The following is a 17457-nucleotide window of genomic DNA, read 5'->3' as shown; positions in this document are numbered from 1 at the left end:
GGCTACCAGCAGTAAAACATTCTACACCACTTTCTACAAAACATTCTAAACAACTGGATGTACAGGTTTGGACACACCTTCTCATTCAATGTGTTTTCTTTATTTCAGGACCATTTACGTTGGTAGATTCTCACTGAAGGCATCAAAACTATGAATGAACACATGTGGAGTTATGGACTTAATAAAAAGTGGAGACCTGGCCTCCACAGTCACCGGACCTGAACCTAGTCGAGATGGATTGGGGTGAGCTGGACCAACAAGTGCTAAACACCTCCGGAAACTCCTTCAAGACTGTTGGAAAACCATTTCAGGTGACGACCTCTTGAAGCATCGAGAGAATGCCAAGAATGTGCAAAGCAGTAATCAGAGCAAAGAAACTAGAATATAAAACATGTTTTCAGTTATTTCACCTTTTTTTGTTAAGTACATAACTCCACATGTGTTCATTCATAGTTTTGATGCCTTCACTGAGAATCTACCAATGCAAATGCTCCTGAGAATAAAGAAACACATTGAATGAGAAGGTGTGTCCAAACTTTTGACCTGTACTGTAGGTGAGCCGATACGTAAGAATTTCACCCTGTGTTAATTTTAGAAAATCCTAAATAAATTCATGCTTGTGAATTTCCTCCTTGTGAGAATGAACATACCTATAAAATTAACATGATTCAGATTCAACACAGAAACTGTACAATGAAATAAATCACATTATATTTTCTAAAAACAGGGCATTAAAAATGACAACATACTGTGCAATATGATATTTATTTCTTCCAGTAAATTTTGGTTTCCATACATTAGTATTGAGGGTTGAGAGGAAAAGTGCAGTCACATAAACATCTCTCTTTTACCTTAAGTTATTAATCCTAACATAAATGGAGCACAAAATTACAGCAAGATAGATCAAGTGAACACATTCCCCACACACGGGTGAGGGCAGGAGAGTGGTCCATAAGCAAAAATCAACAGGAAACAAAAGTCAGTATAATATGGCACATAACATTTCTTTTAACTTTATAGGGGTCTAAGGTGTCTAACATCTTTTTTTGGCATCAGCGTGGTGTATGAGTGCTTTTTGTTGGTTCTTGATGAGAAAAAGGTTTCTAATGACTGCTTGTTTCATACTATGTTTCATGGTGTCAGACTAAACAAAAGCCTGCCGAGGTGGTGTGTTCACTGCACAAAAAAAAAAATCCTTCTTAAGATTCATTTTAAGTATTAATTGCAGTAAACAAAGCAGGTGACAGCCATTTGCTGTGATATTTAGCATTTGCCTTGTTCATCAAGCTCTATATAACATGATTTTTTAAAAAGAGAAAGCTCAGTTGTTTGATACTGGAGTAGAAAAATCAAACAGACTTTTCAACATTGTTGTATTGCTTCTTAGCTGATACCACATATATTTTTGGCACACCACAAATGAGAGTTAGGCATAAAACTTTAATAAATATTTAATAAATATTTCTATAAATCATTAAAATACTGTGCATTTTCCTATCACTGTTAAAATAATATATTGAAGTGATACATTAACTATAAATCCTGTATAGAAGGTATTAGTGATACGCTGAATCTCTTGACAGGGCCCCTACCAAACAGTCAAAACAAACCAACAAAACCGTTCATTAATAGTCAAGAAGTATTAATATTCATCTCCCTCAGTTCTAAAAAAAAATCCTACACCATACACACAACAGCAAAAGGCTTCTGGAATCTACGACAATTGACTCTTACTCCCAGTGTCCATTACCTTTACTCACCCCATAACCCTGGTGTGACCCCACCATCATGTTCCCTTCCATTCAATCACTGCTGGCATCATGGGTAGTCTAGGCCTTCACAAATCGTGTAGGACTGGACCTTTTTTTTTTTTTCATTTTACTTACAAATACAAAATATATATCTGTAAAAAACTGTCTCCCACTGCTCTGGGACTAAAAGTATGCTTGCATTTACATTAAAACAAATGTACAAAAGTGTATTAAAGAAAAGGTTTTTCACATAAAAAGACAAATGATCTTTTTGATTAGAATACAATTAATGGATAGGCATATTTCAGACCTACTTTTCCCCCAGATTCCTTTATGGAAAGAACTCATCTTCAAAATGTAAAATAATACAATGTTGATTCATCCCAATAGAGGAACTTACTCTTGCCTTTTGTGTCTTGAAGGCTAAAAAATGTGTTCTGTCAACGTCAAGTGCTTCCTATTAACCAGGAAGTGATATCCCCATGGCCATATAATCATGGATCTATAATCCTAAATCAAATAAATTTCATTTTAATAATCAGTGTCTTTCAGAACATTATTTGATTCTTAAATAGATATTTCCAAAAACTATTCCATTCATAAAAATTTGAACAGGCCAGAAGTTTGGTATTTTTGAATAGCACATAAACATTAAAGGACTTAATAAACAATGTAAATGACTGGTTTTGAAGTCTATGTGTAAGTGTAGGTATGTTAACTTTCATCACAATAACCGCTCTTTGCATTTATCACAGCAGATTCACATTTGAATATCCATTCAAACTAAAAACATGCAAACAACCAACAGTTTGAGCTATTATTAAGTGTAACTAAATAATGTGTAACTACAGAATATAGAAACGTCAGAACCAGTCAGTTATATGTTTTTAAAGTAATTCTAATGTTTTCTTGTCATATTTAATTATAGGTTTTATTTGGAAATATGTTGAATGTCCTTTTATTTATTTTTTGTCATCATAAAGCAACCCCAAACTGTTCACAGAAAAGGATTTCACCACATTTCTCCTTTCAGAGTTACGAAAGAATATGAAAAAATTACACATATAAGTTTGGATTCATAAAAGATGTCAAGCCTTCTGTACAGTGTTGAATTTTCTCCTTATATGGAAGACCAAAAGAATCTCTATACGTTTCCCCCTTTGTGTAATACAGTAAACAATAAACAGTCCAATAATAAAAGACTTTTACAGCAATCCAAGATGATCCCGCTGGCAGGCTAAAGAGCTGCAGTTGCTACTCTGAAATCAAACAGAACTGGTACAGAACAAGCGCTCTAACTACCTGAACTGAGGGAGATTTCCACTAAAGCACATCACTTTTTCAAGGCTCATATTACTTTTGAAAAAAAAAAAAAGTATGGGAAAAAAGAAAAATTGGTAAGAATAGCATGAAAGACAGTCAATAAAATGTTCTTCTTTTTCCTGAAGGAATATTCTCAGAAATTATTCCTTAGCCAAGATTGTAAAACGTTATCTTCAACTCCAGGTGCTGTCAATATTCCTTGAAGACCTTGACCATCGCAAGGTCTTAAAATTACATTTTTGTTTTTCAAAGGACCCTTAGTATTTTTGATGGTGCCCTTATTCTGGGGTAGAGCTCGCCTGTGGTAACCCAGTCATAGGAGGTCTTTTGTGCTTTCATGGGAACTGTAGTGTTGCTTCAGAGCTCTGTGCCTTTTCCCATTACCCATTCCCAATATCCCCCACACATACACACACACACAATATGAACAGCAAAATGTTTTAAAAGTAGGTAAACCCAAATGCAAAATGCTTGTATGAACATAGAAAGTGTGGTAGAGGTCCTGAAGAAAACGGCCAGGGCCAAGTCTCATCTGTCTAAGAGTATTTTCAAGGCTCGCTCAATGTTCATTCGGTGGCCGACCCGTGTCACACCCAGGTCTATCAGGTCTTCCTTCTGAAGACTGGGCAGGTGGCTGCCCTCAATGTCGTTATCCATGAAGGCGTCCCTGTGCTCAGAAAGATTCAGGCTCTCCAGCCAGTCGGCCACATCCTGCTTGTTCCACATGAGGATAGGCTTGGTTGCGAAAGGCTTGTTGGAGGCTGCCTGGATGAGTGTGAGCGGGGAAGGGGAGCGGCTCCGGCCTGTGCCCAGGCTAAGGGGCGGTGTGGGCAGGCCAAACACGTCCGTCATGGTGGGCGAGGTGACCGATGCTGGCAGGGAAGAAGAGGAGGCACAGCTGAGGCCCGAGTCAGGGGGGGACATGAGTGGACTAGGTACTCGGTGGTGGGGATGGTGGGTATGGGCGTGTGGATGGTGGAGGTGGGCTGGAGGCAAGCTTTCTGCTGGTCGGCAGACGGGGGCAACAACAGTGGCAGCAGCAGTGGCAGGAGGAGGCACGTTAGGGCCGGGAAGCTGGGTAGCAAAAGTGACTGTGGTGTTCTGCTGGGGACCTGAGACAAGGGACACACCCTCTTGATTTCTGCAGAAAAAGAGAAACTCAGTATTAACTAATCTAGATTCAATATGGAATAGGTTGGTAGTGAGGGAGCAAGCTGACATTCAATATGACAACCAATATAGTTGTACAATCATACAATTACTGCAACTCTACAAGATATTTATCTCTGACCACAGGACAACAGGACAATCTTTTCATCATATTTTCTGAAAGCAAAAGCTTCTTATAAACACTGCTTACTGAAAATCATAATGAGAGGGAAATTATGTCCTGGACCCTGTCCATTCAATGGCATCATCTGAACTATTTTACTTACCCCCTTCTTCAGAGTGCAATGGTTTGGTCTGTACTGATCAGACTGACTTAGTTCATCTGGTGCTCAAGGCTGTTCTCATTATTAGGTTGCTAGGCAACCCTTTTTTCTTTTATGAGCAGAGCTCACACATACTAATGTAAGGGCCCATGTGAACCCCCAACACTGAAGAAGTGAAGAAATACCTGCTTCCAAAGTGAGTCCTGGATCCTATGGGGGAGTCTATTGCCTCCCCTGGCTTTGGTGTTTTGTCTTTGTTAATATGCTGCAGGACAGAGTTGAGTTCACCCAAAACATGTTGGGGCATGTGTTCTGTGTGGTGGGGGCTTTTCAGCTCAGGAGACTCCCCCCAGAGCTTTGAGGTTCTCTGGGTTGGTGTTTTTGGGGGTTCTGGAGGAGCTGAATTGGGTGGTGGGGGTAGGATAGAGGATGGCACCCTAAAAGAGCCCATGCTTTCCTCATCCTTATAAAGTGCACTACCCTTGTAGACATTAGGTTTGGTCTTGGACAACACCTGTGCCCTGTCCACCAGAAATGCCTGGCCATCCGTATAGACGGTGCATGTGTCCAAAGCCTCGCCCCCCTCAGAGGAAAGAGTGGAAATGCTTGACACAGTGGAGACGGTGCTGGTCGTCTCTAGCTGAGGGTCACCGCTACTCCGACTATCAACCTCTATTCCAGAGTCAATGATGGGTTCATAAGGGTCCAGCGAGACAGGCGGGAAACTGGGTGGTGTGCAGTTTGTGAGCACCGTTGGCCGCTTGATCTCTGAGGTGCCTGATGACAAATGTGAGTAGAAAGGTGCCAAGGAGTTTCCCCCTCTAATACCATTGGCCTTCTGTTTCAAAAGTTCACTGAGTGCCCCAGCTTGGTCTTCTGGAATATCAAAGCTGTTGGCAAATTCTAGCGGCGGTGGCAAAGGTTCTCCAAAGGCAAACTCCTCGTCAATATCAACTGAGGCCAGAGGAGGAGGAGGAATGCCAAAAGGGAGTTTGACAGGTTCATCCACTGAGCTGACGGTGATTATTGTCTTCCCATGCTGTGAGAGGGTGGTTAGTGGTTTGGGAGCAGACGTCTTAGGTGGGGGAGCCGGTTGGTTGGGGTCACGGAGTTCACCAGGAGTGCTGTCTGGACTGACACCCTCTTCTCGTTCTCCTTCTGATAAACTGTTCTCTTCTGATTTAGCTCCATCAATGGTTGTGTGCACCATCAGCAGTCCAGCTGACTTCTGCTTTGAGGTGTCAACTATATCAATGAGCATATTCTTCTTTTCCTCAGACATCTTCTCTTCTTTGTTGCCCAGGTGCAATCCATCATGAATACTATATTTGGATTCTGTCTCATACTTGGCCTCCGTCATCTGCCTTCGAAGACCTGCCCTTCCGGGTCTGCCCATAGTGGCAGTAGCTGAAAAGGTCACATCAACATTAGGACGCAATTTAGTATCAATAAATAGTGGTTTGTTGAGGTCAGCTTTGGACAACTCACTCTTCAATGGAAGCTGCTGAGGCTGGTCCCTCATGGCCCGATCTCGGGCGGCAAGTGCCAGGGCCAGCGGAGAATTGGGGTCCAAAGGTTTCCCAGTCACTGGATGCACATAATTACCACCCCCTGTGTTATATGTCTTATTAGCTGGTAAGCTGATAGGGCTGTGAAGCCCTGTGCGTGTGTTGAGGACTTCTCGTACCATGGTGGGTTCTGGGCTGTTAAAGTCGGTCACATTGCCCCCTCCTGCTCCACTTGCACGAGGTATGCTGAGGAGAGAGGATGGCGGAGCCATGAGTCTTCGTAGGCGTTCGTCACTACTGAACATGCCCTCATCAATGGATTTAGAGTGGCGCAGCCGTGGGGTAGGTGTGGGGTTAGGCAGGTCCTCATCTGCTATGTCTGTGGAACGGAAGGATGGAGAGTTTCTGTGAATTCCCAGTCTTTTTTCACGATTATGAGAGATCCCAGCTATGGCAGTGCTGAATGGACCACTTGGGTTGAGACTGTCCTCAGGTCTTAATTGACCTGGGTGGTCCTGACTGCTTGTTTCAATCTCCATGCTACTGCCCTGGCTACTTTTTCCACTACTGCTGGTGGAAGGCTCCTTGATGATGATAGTGGGAATGGAGATGCATGTCTTCTCAGGACTGTCTTCAACATTGGACTGTTTGACCAGCATGCCCTTCCTCCGAGCTGGTTTGTTTGGCACAAAAAGGCCTGATTGCCCCCCCTTTCCCACATCTGAATAAGGGTTCTCGGGCACTTGGGCTCTTCTCATGTTTAGGCTTTGTTGGGCAGATGTTGAGGTGGCAGTAGATGTGTTGTGGTTGAAATCCCCGGTCTGGATCTGGTCTGGTGTGTCTCTGTAGTAGGTTCCTTGTTCCCTCCACACGGATCCCATGTTTTTATCGCCTCTTTCTGCAGTGTTATTTTGGAGTGTGGCAGGGCTCTGAGTGAAGCCTGCTTTGATGGTGCCATATCCTCGTCCAGCAGCTGGAGGGTTGTTGGTGTTGTTGTAGGGTGGGGATGGAGGGGAGATGGCTGGTGGTGGCGGAATGTCTTCAGATGTATCTGGCATGGAAAGGCTTCTAGTGAATTTCAGCAATGGTGGGGTCAGAAACTGCTTTTCTTCTTCTGTCACACCTATAACCAGATCAGATATCAAATAAAATATCTATGATTCAATTTTTAATAATGTAGAACAGTTAAGAAATTATTCAGGTGGTGACTGTGTACTGTCACGATACAATGTAATTACCTATAGATGTTTGTCTCCTCACGGTCCCCTTTGGTATGCCAAGATAGCCCCTTCGAGGACTCTCTGAAACTGGCGGAGAAGCTTGTGCCACATCTTGGCTATTGCACATGGACTGCACCCAAAAGGCAAGCAATACAACATGCAGCACCCTATTACGCACAGTTAAAGTAATCTTTCTATAAATTCTTGTGTAGGAAATGTTTGATGTTCTTACATTAATCTCAGGAGCAACAGCAAAACATCTGCTAGTTGGTCGTGGTTTAACCGTAGCAATCCTAGAGTCTATAGTTGCACTGTCCCACGTGGCCTTTTGTGACGGAATGACTTCATCCACCTTATCTAAGACAAAAGGTACTTTTAATGCTGGTGATCAGTTGTCACTGGACTATCAAGTGCATCTTAACAGCCAAGGCTCTTTCAAAGTGTCCTTTGAAAAGAGGTCAAAACTGAGCCGAGGGGAGGGAAACAGAAATAATGAGACTGACATTGGTCAAAAATCAAAAGCCGTGCAAGCTGTTATGACTTAGAAGATGGCTCAGCTTGTTTCTCAGCGGCCACCGCACAACATGCTGGTCGTGCTTTGCTTGAAAAGCTTCCCATGCAGTGGAATGATTACTTAGTGTAACGTGAAAAACAATCCTCTTCTTCAGACCCTCATTAACTGAAGGCTGAGGATCTACACAGAAAATGGAGGAGAAGGGATTTCAGTACCTGGCAATGACAGCCTGTCCATTAAGCCACCCAGTTACACTATCAAGCAGATTGTTTACTTTTAGTACTGTCTGCAGGGCCATGGGCCATATTTTTGTGACAGGTCATACAGTTGTGTTTACTTACACTCATCATAGGCATGATTGCCATGTTAGTTCTGGGCTTTCAATGATTTCATCAAACTGTGCCTTTATCGGGGTGGAATGTTCTAAAATCCACACAGAAAATCACTGAGAGCCCTAAACGGACTGTAACCGAATACAACGGTTGTATTTGTATAAATTTAATGAAAATTTTAAAAAGTGGTGGTGAGAACTGTCTGCCTTTCCATATAACGCATTTATGCCTCTCTCCAAGAGGCAGCAGCTTCAGAGTGCAAATATGGCATCAGATTTTGTTGCAGGTGGAATGTTGCTATATTAAACATATGCAGCATTATTTCCATGGCAACACCTTGTTTCTGAGTGACTCAAAGCTGTAGTGGGCCCTTGAATGATAATAAATGGAAACGATGTGGTGTGGAAATCCTGTGACATCCTGTTTATAATATATTCCATCAATATTTTAAAATGCATGAGAATGGGAACCCACTCTTAAAGACGTAGCATGTCAAAGGCAGTGCGGTACACAATCAGCCATATCATTACGACCTTCAAAAAGTAGTCCAAGGAAATATAAATGATGCACTGGCAACAGGGCCATGAGTGGCCAAGGTTCCTTGATGCATGTGGCCTGTGCTGCCCCAACAAACTCTACAACAAAAAGACTTACTGTGTGTCATACTGCTGAAAAACTTCCAACTTCTTCAGCTGGAATAGTCTCAGAACACACAGTACATTGTATTGTGTTGCAAAGTATACTGTATTGGGGCATCTGCCTTTACATTTGCCTTCTTAATTTTTCCATCCATACACAGTCACTAACTGCACTTATCACACAGGTGGCATCCGATCAGAGTACCACACTCTTTCACGAATGTTTGTAGAAGCCATCTCCATGCCTAGGAGCTTGAGTACATACAACAGTGATTTGAAGATGTATTTCAATACTTTTGGTAATATAGAGTAGCTGCAGACCAGTCATGATGCCTATGCTGTCCTGTTTCAAAATTGCACCACCTGCTGAGCATCAAACCTAGACTACCAAACAGTAGAAGGTCTCCTGGTCTGATGACATCATGTGGGTCAGATACCAGGGGAAGGACATATGCTGTGGCCTACTACAGAGCTATTTTCCAGATATCTGTCCAATTGAGCATTTTTAATGAAATGCTATATTCATACGTCAGGGTTGTATTGGGCAGGTGGTTATAATGTTATGGCTCATAAGTGTATATCATTACCTCAACAGCAACATTTACGTAGCTAATGATCTACATATTGTGATAGGAAAAATACAGCTTCTGCACTATACAACAGGAATCCAGAGGGGATTCCAGAAACACATTACAAAAACCATGATTGTCCGAGTCTGTGAGAGGACGAAGGGTTTGATATGTTCCAAGCCATAAGGATGTGAATAAAGAAAGGATGACTTGCTACTGATTTTTGGTAACTTTAAATGTAACAGATCATACCAGTGTACATACCTGGTATGCAAAATTTGCAAGGATTGGTGGGTATGTTGCTTGATTTGTGGGGATTTGGTGGGAATTTTAAGGTAAGTATTTTAAATGGGATTATTGCTGAAATGTACGACTGTACATAAGAAACAATGCTTTTTAAAATAATCAACATTGATTTAATTTTTATAATAATAATAATTTGAACAAACATTAAAACACGAATAGGCTGACTACTGTACAAATAGGCTGACTACTGTGATTACTATCAGAGATAACCAATAGGAACTTCTCTATGACATAGGTGCAAAAATTAAAATATTTTTAAGAATATTTTACAAGAACATAATATAGAAATACTACCAAAATGAAACATTTCTAGTAAACTTACCACCTTTCTTTTTCCTCAAAGTTGCTTCAACGTAAGAGAACATAAAACATTTAATTGGTTAAGAAAGAACACACACTTAAAATGCTAAAATACCAAATTACTATTAAACATTTAAATGATTTTCTTATAAAGTTGAATAGAATAGAATGAAGTTTGTAAAATATATTAACAAGTAACCAGCAATCCCAAATCAAAATCCTATCTGTTCGGCTCACTGATCTCACATTCACTTCCCCCTAACATGGCATCTTGTTTGGTGCCAGGAAGGCCAGCTGGGGGGAACGAATGTGATGTAGAGATGTTAAGCAGCTTGAAATGTTTTTTCTTCTGTGTATCTTTGTGACTGAATGTAAAATTGCACTCAAATTGAATTGTAATTCGAATACAATTCAATTTATAATATGAATAAATGGTAGAAATGGTTGCAAATTTGCAGGACATGCAATGAGACAGGCAATGCAAAGGCAGCTTACATACACAAAGTGAATCACAGCATACTTTTGATTACCTTTATCCACTTATGGAAAGAAGGGAAGGAATTTCAGAAAAGATGTATAAGATTAATAAAAGACTCTATAAAACATATCACTGTACAGCAAAGTACTAAACTTTGAGCTAATATTCAAATGTCAGATTAACTTCAGAGTGCTTACCAAAGACAAGAATCTGATAAACTACTACAAGGTGTGTTCACTTTTAACAGTGAGTTTCTTTTTACAATTCAATCACCCATGCCATCATACACACTGCCTGACCACAATAAAACTGCATTTGAATATATATATATAAATGTCCGGACAAAAAGTACTGGTATTTTAAACTTAACTAGTTTCTGAAATAACAGGAATTGGGGTAAGAATTGTTCAACTTGGCCATAAATAAATAAAGAGATGGTGTAGAAGCTACAGAGAATGCTGAATGTACTTATAGCTAAAAGTGGCCCAACCAGGCATTATAATGTGCAGTTTTGGCCAGGCAGTATATATTAATGACACCGTGTTAACGTGTGATTGAATTCTTAGTATAGCTAATGGTGAGGTGAGTTGCTCATGTTTCTTTGAACAGTGCATGACTCCTGGAAACTGGATTAATAGCATGGTGTTATGCCCACACATGCTTACCCAGATCTTCCAACTCTGATGTCATGGACTTAGACCGCATGGACAGGGCAGCGGAGGGAGCCCTCCTGGGTGGTGGTGGTACTAAAGAGTAACAGATGAGAAGGAAAGGCGGGGCCTGGTCATGAACAACTTTTTTAAAATTGTTGTTTTCATGCCTATTGTAAATCATCAATTTGCCAAATAAATGTAATGTGTTTCTGTTGTATGTGATGTGTATTGTTGACAAATTGGAATGAGAGAAATAAAAGATAAGAACTCCACAAAGAGGTTAGTCAATGACAGTGTTAGTAAGATTACAAAAGCATCAATTGCATCAGTGGGTGAAATGAGAGTTTGTTAAGCTTGACTCCGGATGGAGTTTTGCGCATTGATGTGGTCATCTTATGATTACCAATTGTTTGCACCTCTGTTACTGTTATTGTATCTTTGATTGTCTACCTGTCCTTGTAAGTCATGGCATGTTGGGTATTAAATCTCCTTTGTAGTAATCGAGCATTCGTTCATCCTTCCACCGGCCTTGTTTCGCCATGTCAACGTGAGCTGAGCTCATTTGTTTATATGCTAATGTGGTTCAGGCTGCCAAGAGATGCCTCAATTCAAGCAAAATCTTCAGGAAATCAAAATATCATCACATTACACTGGTCATCAACTTGGAGTAAAACATATGAAATCAAGCGTGCAGATTCCAAATCCCATAATTTAACAGTTTCTTCCAGATGACGAGTTCTCTTGATTGTGTTATAGTTTGGTTCACACACTGTGTAATGGAAACAAAGAAATAACCAAAAAAAAAAATGCCTGTATGCATAACTTAAGATCCTAAAAAACTGAATGCAGCACCCTGGCTTTACTGTTGTATACATGGATTAGACCAATTACTAAACAAAAATTATTTCTCTGTGATCCGGTGTTTTCCTGGAGTACCCTCCTATAGTCATAAAACAATGTTCAAGGCCCTGTCCAAATACTAACCACATATACTACATGAAAAAATTCATATAACGTATTTACCATTTAACTATATGTAACTGCATGCAAAATAAGGCAAGAGAATGATATATAGCCTACTTTACCTTTTTTTCGTGCTGTGTCATCTGGGTCCAGATTTCGACTGACTGTCACAACTTTTATGACCAAGTGGTTGCCTCCATGCCGGATCATGTTAACTACTTGCTTGTGGCCCACTTTGACAACATTGTCCTGGTTCACCTGAGGAAGCCAAATATGAACAGAAATGTGAGCCAAATGCATCGTGTAAGTAAATAAAAAAATGTACAATTGCATAGCAATGTGTAGGGGTGAGACCACACATGCATCTAAGCTAAGGAAGTGACACACGATAGTTGGTCCACGAGAAAGAGATGAGGCACATTTTTCAATGAGAGCTGGCAGTGTTTGTCCCTGAGTGAAATTCAAAAAGTGGGCATGTCTGCAGTGCATTTATAGCTTTGTGCATTTCTTGAGGAACAAGCATTGGTCTTTATGGTGATGCTTTCTTCCTATTTAAGGGTTTGTAAAACCTTCGCTTTGGTCTCTTTTCAAGGCCTCATGGTCACTGTATTAGCAAAATTCTACAATTGCAATTAGTGATCGTGATAAAATTCAGGTCAATTAGGCCGAGTAGCTTTTGGGTATATTTACTCAATTAATCCGTGATAAAATTATGCACAAAAACTGCCAATCATAGTCTATTTCCACCAATCATTTGCCACTTCTGTCCGCTCAAGGGTACACATTGCATCGAGTCAGTGCTCCACGGGTGGGACTGCAACACACTGCAGCGGCAAACCAATCCATGTTTCTCTCTCGCAACAACACAGCAGGTTTAACCAGACAGATTGGTGGCCACATGCACTGCACTTGAAAAGTTGCTGCTTCACAAGACAAATTTACCTCTGACGAGGATTGTTGTCGTATTTTAATACTGCGAGATCTGGGGGTGCAAAAATCACACATCTAGCACCCCTGTGTGTTCTTTAACTTTCAATCTGCAGTTTTATTTTGATATATGTTTGGACCCATCCCTGATGAGGTGAATCTTGCCAGGTAGGTAAGTATAAAATTGTTCTAGGAATTCTGTCTCCCCTCATCGTCAACACAATTACAGCACAGTGTGAGAGGAGTTAAGAACACGTAGAGTAACCTCCATCCAGGGAAAGGGCTGGATGAGTAGGCCTTGTATCCTAGGAAACCATATTACCCGGTAACCAAGAGAAGCTTCTGCTGCCTGCTACAAATTCAGACCGTATAATTGAATGTTTGAGTCTATGTCCCACAGCATGTGAGTGAATTAATGCTTTAAATTCAAAATTATATTTCATTGTTTTACAAGAAAACATTGTAATTTAAATGCATAACTAAACAAGTGGCAAGTAAGATGACTAAGCAGCTCAACTTTAAAACTGTCTATAATTGACCATTTTGCACCTTCTGAAACTTCACTACTCCACAAAGACTCAGGATTAGGTAAGTCATTAAAACATTCATTATTGATCAGCACATTATTCTATCAATACGTTCTTGAGGCACTGATGGAAAAAACAAATGTATTTGCTGGAACCTCTAGTGGAATAAAACCAGTGATAAATGTAATACAGCTTTGTCTGGTAATGAACTTGGTCCTGATATTATTATGAAAGAGATCCTTAAAATGTCTGCTTATGGCACCATGAGCAATATGAAATGATAGGGAATGCAGAAGAAGTGGGGTGGCACTCAGTGTCACCCGAGTGGTTGTATTTACAGTATATTCTTTTTTTTTGGGGAGAAATTGCTTGTCTACAATACCGTAAATTCCAGACTAGAGAGCACACGTATGTATAGGCCATACTTACTGATTTTTAAAAGAAAAAAGAAATTGTAAATAAATAAGCCACACTTCTCTCGCATGTGTCCTTGTTGAAATATGACATATTAATAGAGCAAGATGTTACCGGATGATGAGGGTCAGTGCACGAAGCACAAAATGTCTGATTACCAAGAATTAAGTGTGACATAGTTTGCCGAAACAATTTAATTGGTCCACTGTGACCTTTTTGGTAATTTCATTGGTAATTCCATAAAACCCCTCACCACATTCTGAAACATTTACATTTGCAGTATTTATCAGACGCCCTTATCCAGAGCGTTTTACAATCAGTAGTTACTGGAGACACTTAGGGTTAAGTGTCTTGCTCAGGGACACGATGGTAGTAAGTGGGGTTTGAACCTGGGTCTTCTGGTTCATAGGCGAGTGTGTTACCCACTAGGCTACTACGACCATCATAAAAGCTACAGTTCTCAAAGCGTGTGAAAAACGTAGTGGTGTCACGATGGCTGGACATGGCGATGAAGGAGGACGCATACGTCACAAGACCTGGGTTTAATACATAGTAGACAGGACAGGGGAACATCACCATACAATGACCCGACTGTGAACAGACATGAACAGGATAGCTTTATACACTCATACACAGGTGAACACGATTAGGAGACATTACATAGGACCAACATGAAACTCCAGTCCGAAGTCCGGAACTGGAGTAACCCCTGCCGGACCGGATCATGACAAGTGGCTTATATGCGGTAGTGTCATGGCCAACGCGCCTCCAGCCCGCTAGAGGGCGCCTCACCAGCCTGGGAGAGGAAATGGAAGCGGGCGGTGGCAAGTATAAAAGTGAGGTAACCCCAAGGAGACACGCCCGCTCTTTGTATGAGTTTACTCGCCAGAGACGCTAGCTGACCTAAGATAATTGAGATTCCTGAAATACGACCTTCGCCTGCCCACGACTTCGAGAATTGCCTGATCCCCTGGAAACCACGAAAAGAACCCCGACCGGAACTTCCTGGCTACAACATCTGCCTGCCCCTGACCTTGAACCTACCTGGCCCATCGGTTAAGACGGGATTCCATGCTCCCCTACCGTCCTGCCGCCCAAGACCTACTCCCGTCCAGTCCAAGATCCCGGACCATCCTGAAACCCGCCGTCTTCCGGTTCTCCTCTGCCCCGGTCCTTCCCAAAGATCCCGAACTGACTCCCCACTGCGTTGCAGCGCGTCCATTGCGTCCTCATTCCTCGCCGGCCAGGCGCCCCCGGTCCTCCTGCCCCGCTCGCCCAGTGTCCTCTACCGGTACGACGGCTTATCCCCACGCCCAAAGTATGTCTGCAAGTACGTCATCGAATTCCCCCTGTGACAGGTAGATATTTGCACTACTTTGGGATTTGCAGGACATGGTTTGATTTGGTAGAGAAATGAACACTGTAGTGTGGAGTGCTGCAGGTTGTCAGTATTTGCCAGACAGGAAGAAGGTCAGCACATGAAGTGTGATGTGGTATTATAACCAGCTCAACCTCTGCAGGCACAGGACATGCTGTCCTGGGTGGTGGGTAGCTGGGTACCCTCACCAGAGTAGTCAGATGAGGGTTTCCTCAGTCTCATTCTTTGTAAGGATGGACATTAATTTTGGTCCCACTGATGCAGACAGGGCAGTGTGTGAGTGTGAGTGTGTGAGTGTGAGTATTTGTGTGTGTTGCCCTCAGTTAACCTACTGGACAAGACAGTAATCTGGCACTGAGAGCTAGACAGGGTTCTGATGACAGCGGTGACAGTGTCACAGGAGTCTGTAACAGCAGTATGTTTTGACAAGTGACACAGTGGTACCTGATTGAAGCCGTGTGAATACTCATTAGCACGTCTGATTGGTCCGAAATAATGACTATTGTCACTGAGGGTTCGTTTTAACCTGACACGATAAGAAAGAAGGTTGTACTAAAATGACAACATACCAAGGTCGCTGTTGCCGGTTGGTATGAAACAGAACAATAATACAAAAAAAACCCACTTTAATCATCCTGTAAAATAGCCAAAAACAGAGTTTTACTGAGCAGTTCATAATGTCATAATTCCATCTAATCACTTTTAGCGAGAAATCGGCAAAAGCCAATGATAATAAAAGTGTCACGGGTGGGCTGGACATGGCGGTGAAGGAGGACGCATTCGCACAATTTCACACGACAGGGTTTTAATACAAAATACACGAGACAAGGGAACATAAACACGCACAATGACCCGACGGCGAACAGACACAAACAGATATAAATATACACCAGATGAACACGATCAGGGAACATTACACAAGACTAACATGAAACTCCGGTCCGGACTCCGGATCCGGAGTCACCCCTGCCGGTCCGGATCATGACAAAAAAGTAAAGGCCAGATTGAAATAGGTCAGCATTTCATTGATTGATTGGATTCTAGTCACTGAGGAAACAACCCAGCCAAAATACAACTTTCTCTACAACTAAGATACAATACAACTAAGCAGAAAAAACCCAGTTGCTCCATCACAAAAAATAACTAACAGATTGAAGAATGTACTAATAAATGTACTAAATGTAGTAAAAATGGCTCTTTTGGTAAAGCATTAGTCCTCCAACCACAGCATTGCAGCCTGATAAAGAGATTTATAATGAATAAATAAGCAAAACGGCGTAACACCACCGATGTCACTTCATCTGGTGATAATCCGATTACTATAATGAACAAAAACAGGCCCTGCCACAGTGAATCTCAGTCATAAGAAATCACTTTTGTCCCCACAGGACAAAGCCTTATGTCGCAGTTTGCCATTTGGTAGGAGAGTAGCATGGTTACTCTTCCCTCTTCTATCCCTAACACTGCTTTTTTTTATTATCCAGTTATGCTGTTTTCTAACTGGTTAGGCAAATGATTCCAGTACAGGTCAGTTTTAGCTGTCTCGCACCCACACAACACAAATTAGTGCGTACATAGTTACAGCCGGCTGCTCTGGCTCACTGTGAATTTACTGTGTTTCTAAAAGGACATCACCAATGTTTTCTAGAGCTGGTGTGTCTGGGAGAACGTTCATATTTCATAAAATGTCACTTCTGGTCACTTCCAGCTGAATAAAGATATATGCTTGCACCAAGCAGAAACACACACACACACACACACATGCACCATTACATAACATAACGTCTCCATGTTCAGTTATATAATGCCACTCAGCAAACTGGGAGACCCCTTACGTAGCCTGGTCTGAGACTGCACAAGAGATTTACTGAAGGCAACGGGCAAAGCTAAAAATCAAAGACAATGCCATATGGACCAGAAAATGCACTGAAAATGCACAACAGGACTGAACCAGAACAAGCCAATGAATACAAAGTCAAGTAAGCAGACCTGCATAAACGTTTAGCCACTATAGTTCGATGGAAAAAAATGCTTAGAAACTACAAAAGAAAAGAAAAGGCTAACAGCTCTAAAGACGGAAGTCAATGTGTAGCATTATGATAAAGCAGCATCCATGGGTGTCGAAGATGACCTAGACAATCACAGGTGTGGACTACATTTGTGTCCCTATAGAAAGTAAATAGCACCCGATAATTGTTACCATTTCACCACAGATCTAGAGTC

The 17457-nt window shown here is 41.5% G+C and overlaps 1 protein-coding gene across 7 annotated transcripts in view; it reads right to left on the bottom strand.

The window, feature by feature from the left end:
• Nucleotides 1-746: 746 nt before the first annotated feature.
• Nucleotides 747-17457, bottom strand: part of shank2b (SH3 and multiple ankyrin repeat domains 2b) — an 80293-nt gene continuing 63582 nt past the window's right edge. For 4 of the 7 annotated variants that reach the window (XM_028984974.1, XM_028984978.1, XM_028984975.1 and 1 more), the window contains 8 exons: nt 12111-12246; nt 11038-11118; nt 10425-10433; nt 9917-9940; nt 7468-7592; nt 7254-7365; nt 4693-7138; nt 747-4215 (listed from right to left, as the gene is read on the bottom strand). In XM_028984974.1, coding sequence (XP_028840807.1) covers nt 3603-4215; nt 4693-7138; nt 7254-7365; nt 7468-7592; nt 9917-9940; nt 10425-10433; nt 11038-11118; nt 12111-12246 — 3546 coding nt within the window. In that variant the 3' untranslated portion in view covers nt 747-3602. The remainder of the gene's footprint in view (nt 4216-4692; nt 7139-7253; nt 7366-7467; nt 7593-9916; nt 9941-10424; nt 10434-11037; nt 11119-12110; nt 12247-17457) is intronic. The other 3 variants (XM_028984979.1, XM_028984976.1, XM_028984977.1) reach the window with 3 other exon arrangements.

Source organism: Denticeps clupeoides, chromosome 7 (assembly GCF_900700375.1).
Source record: "Denticeps clupeoides chromosome 7, fDenClu1.1, whole genome shotgun sequence".
Classification (NCBI taxonomy): Eukaryota; Metazoa; Chordata; class Actinopteri; order Clupeiformes; family Denticipitidae; genus Denticeps; species Denticeps clupeoides.
The sequence above is the reverse complement of the archived record's forward strand: the minus strand, read 5'-3'. Positions and strand labels throughout refer to the sequence as shown.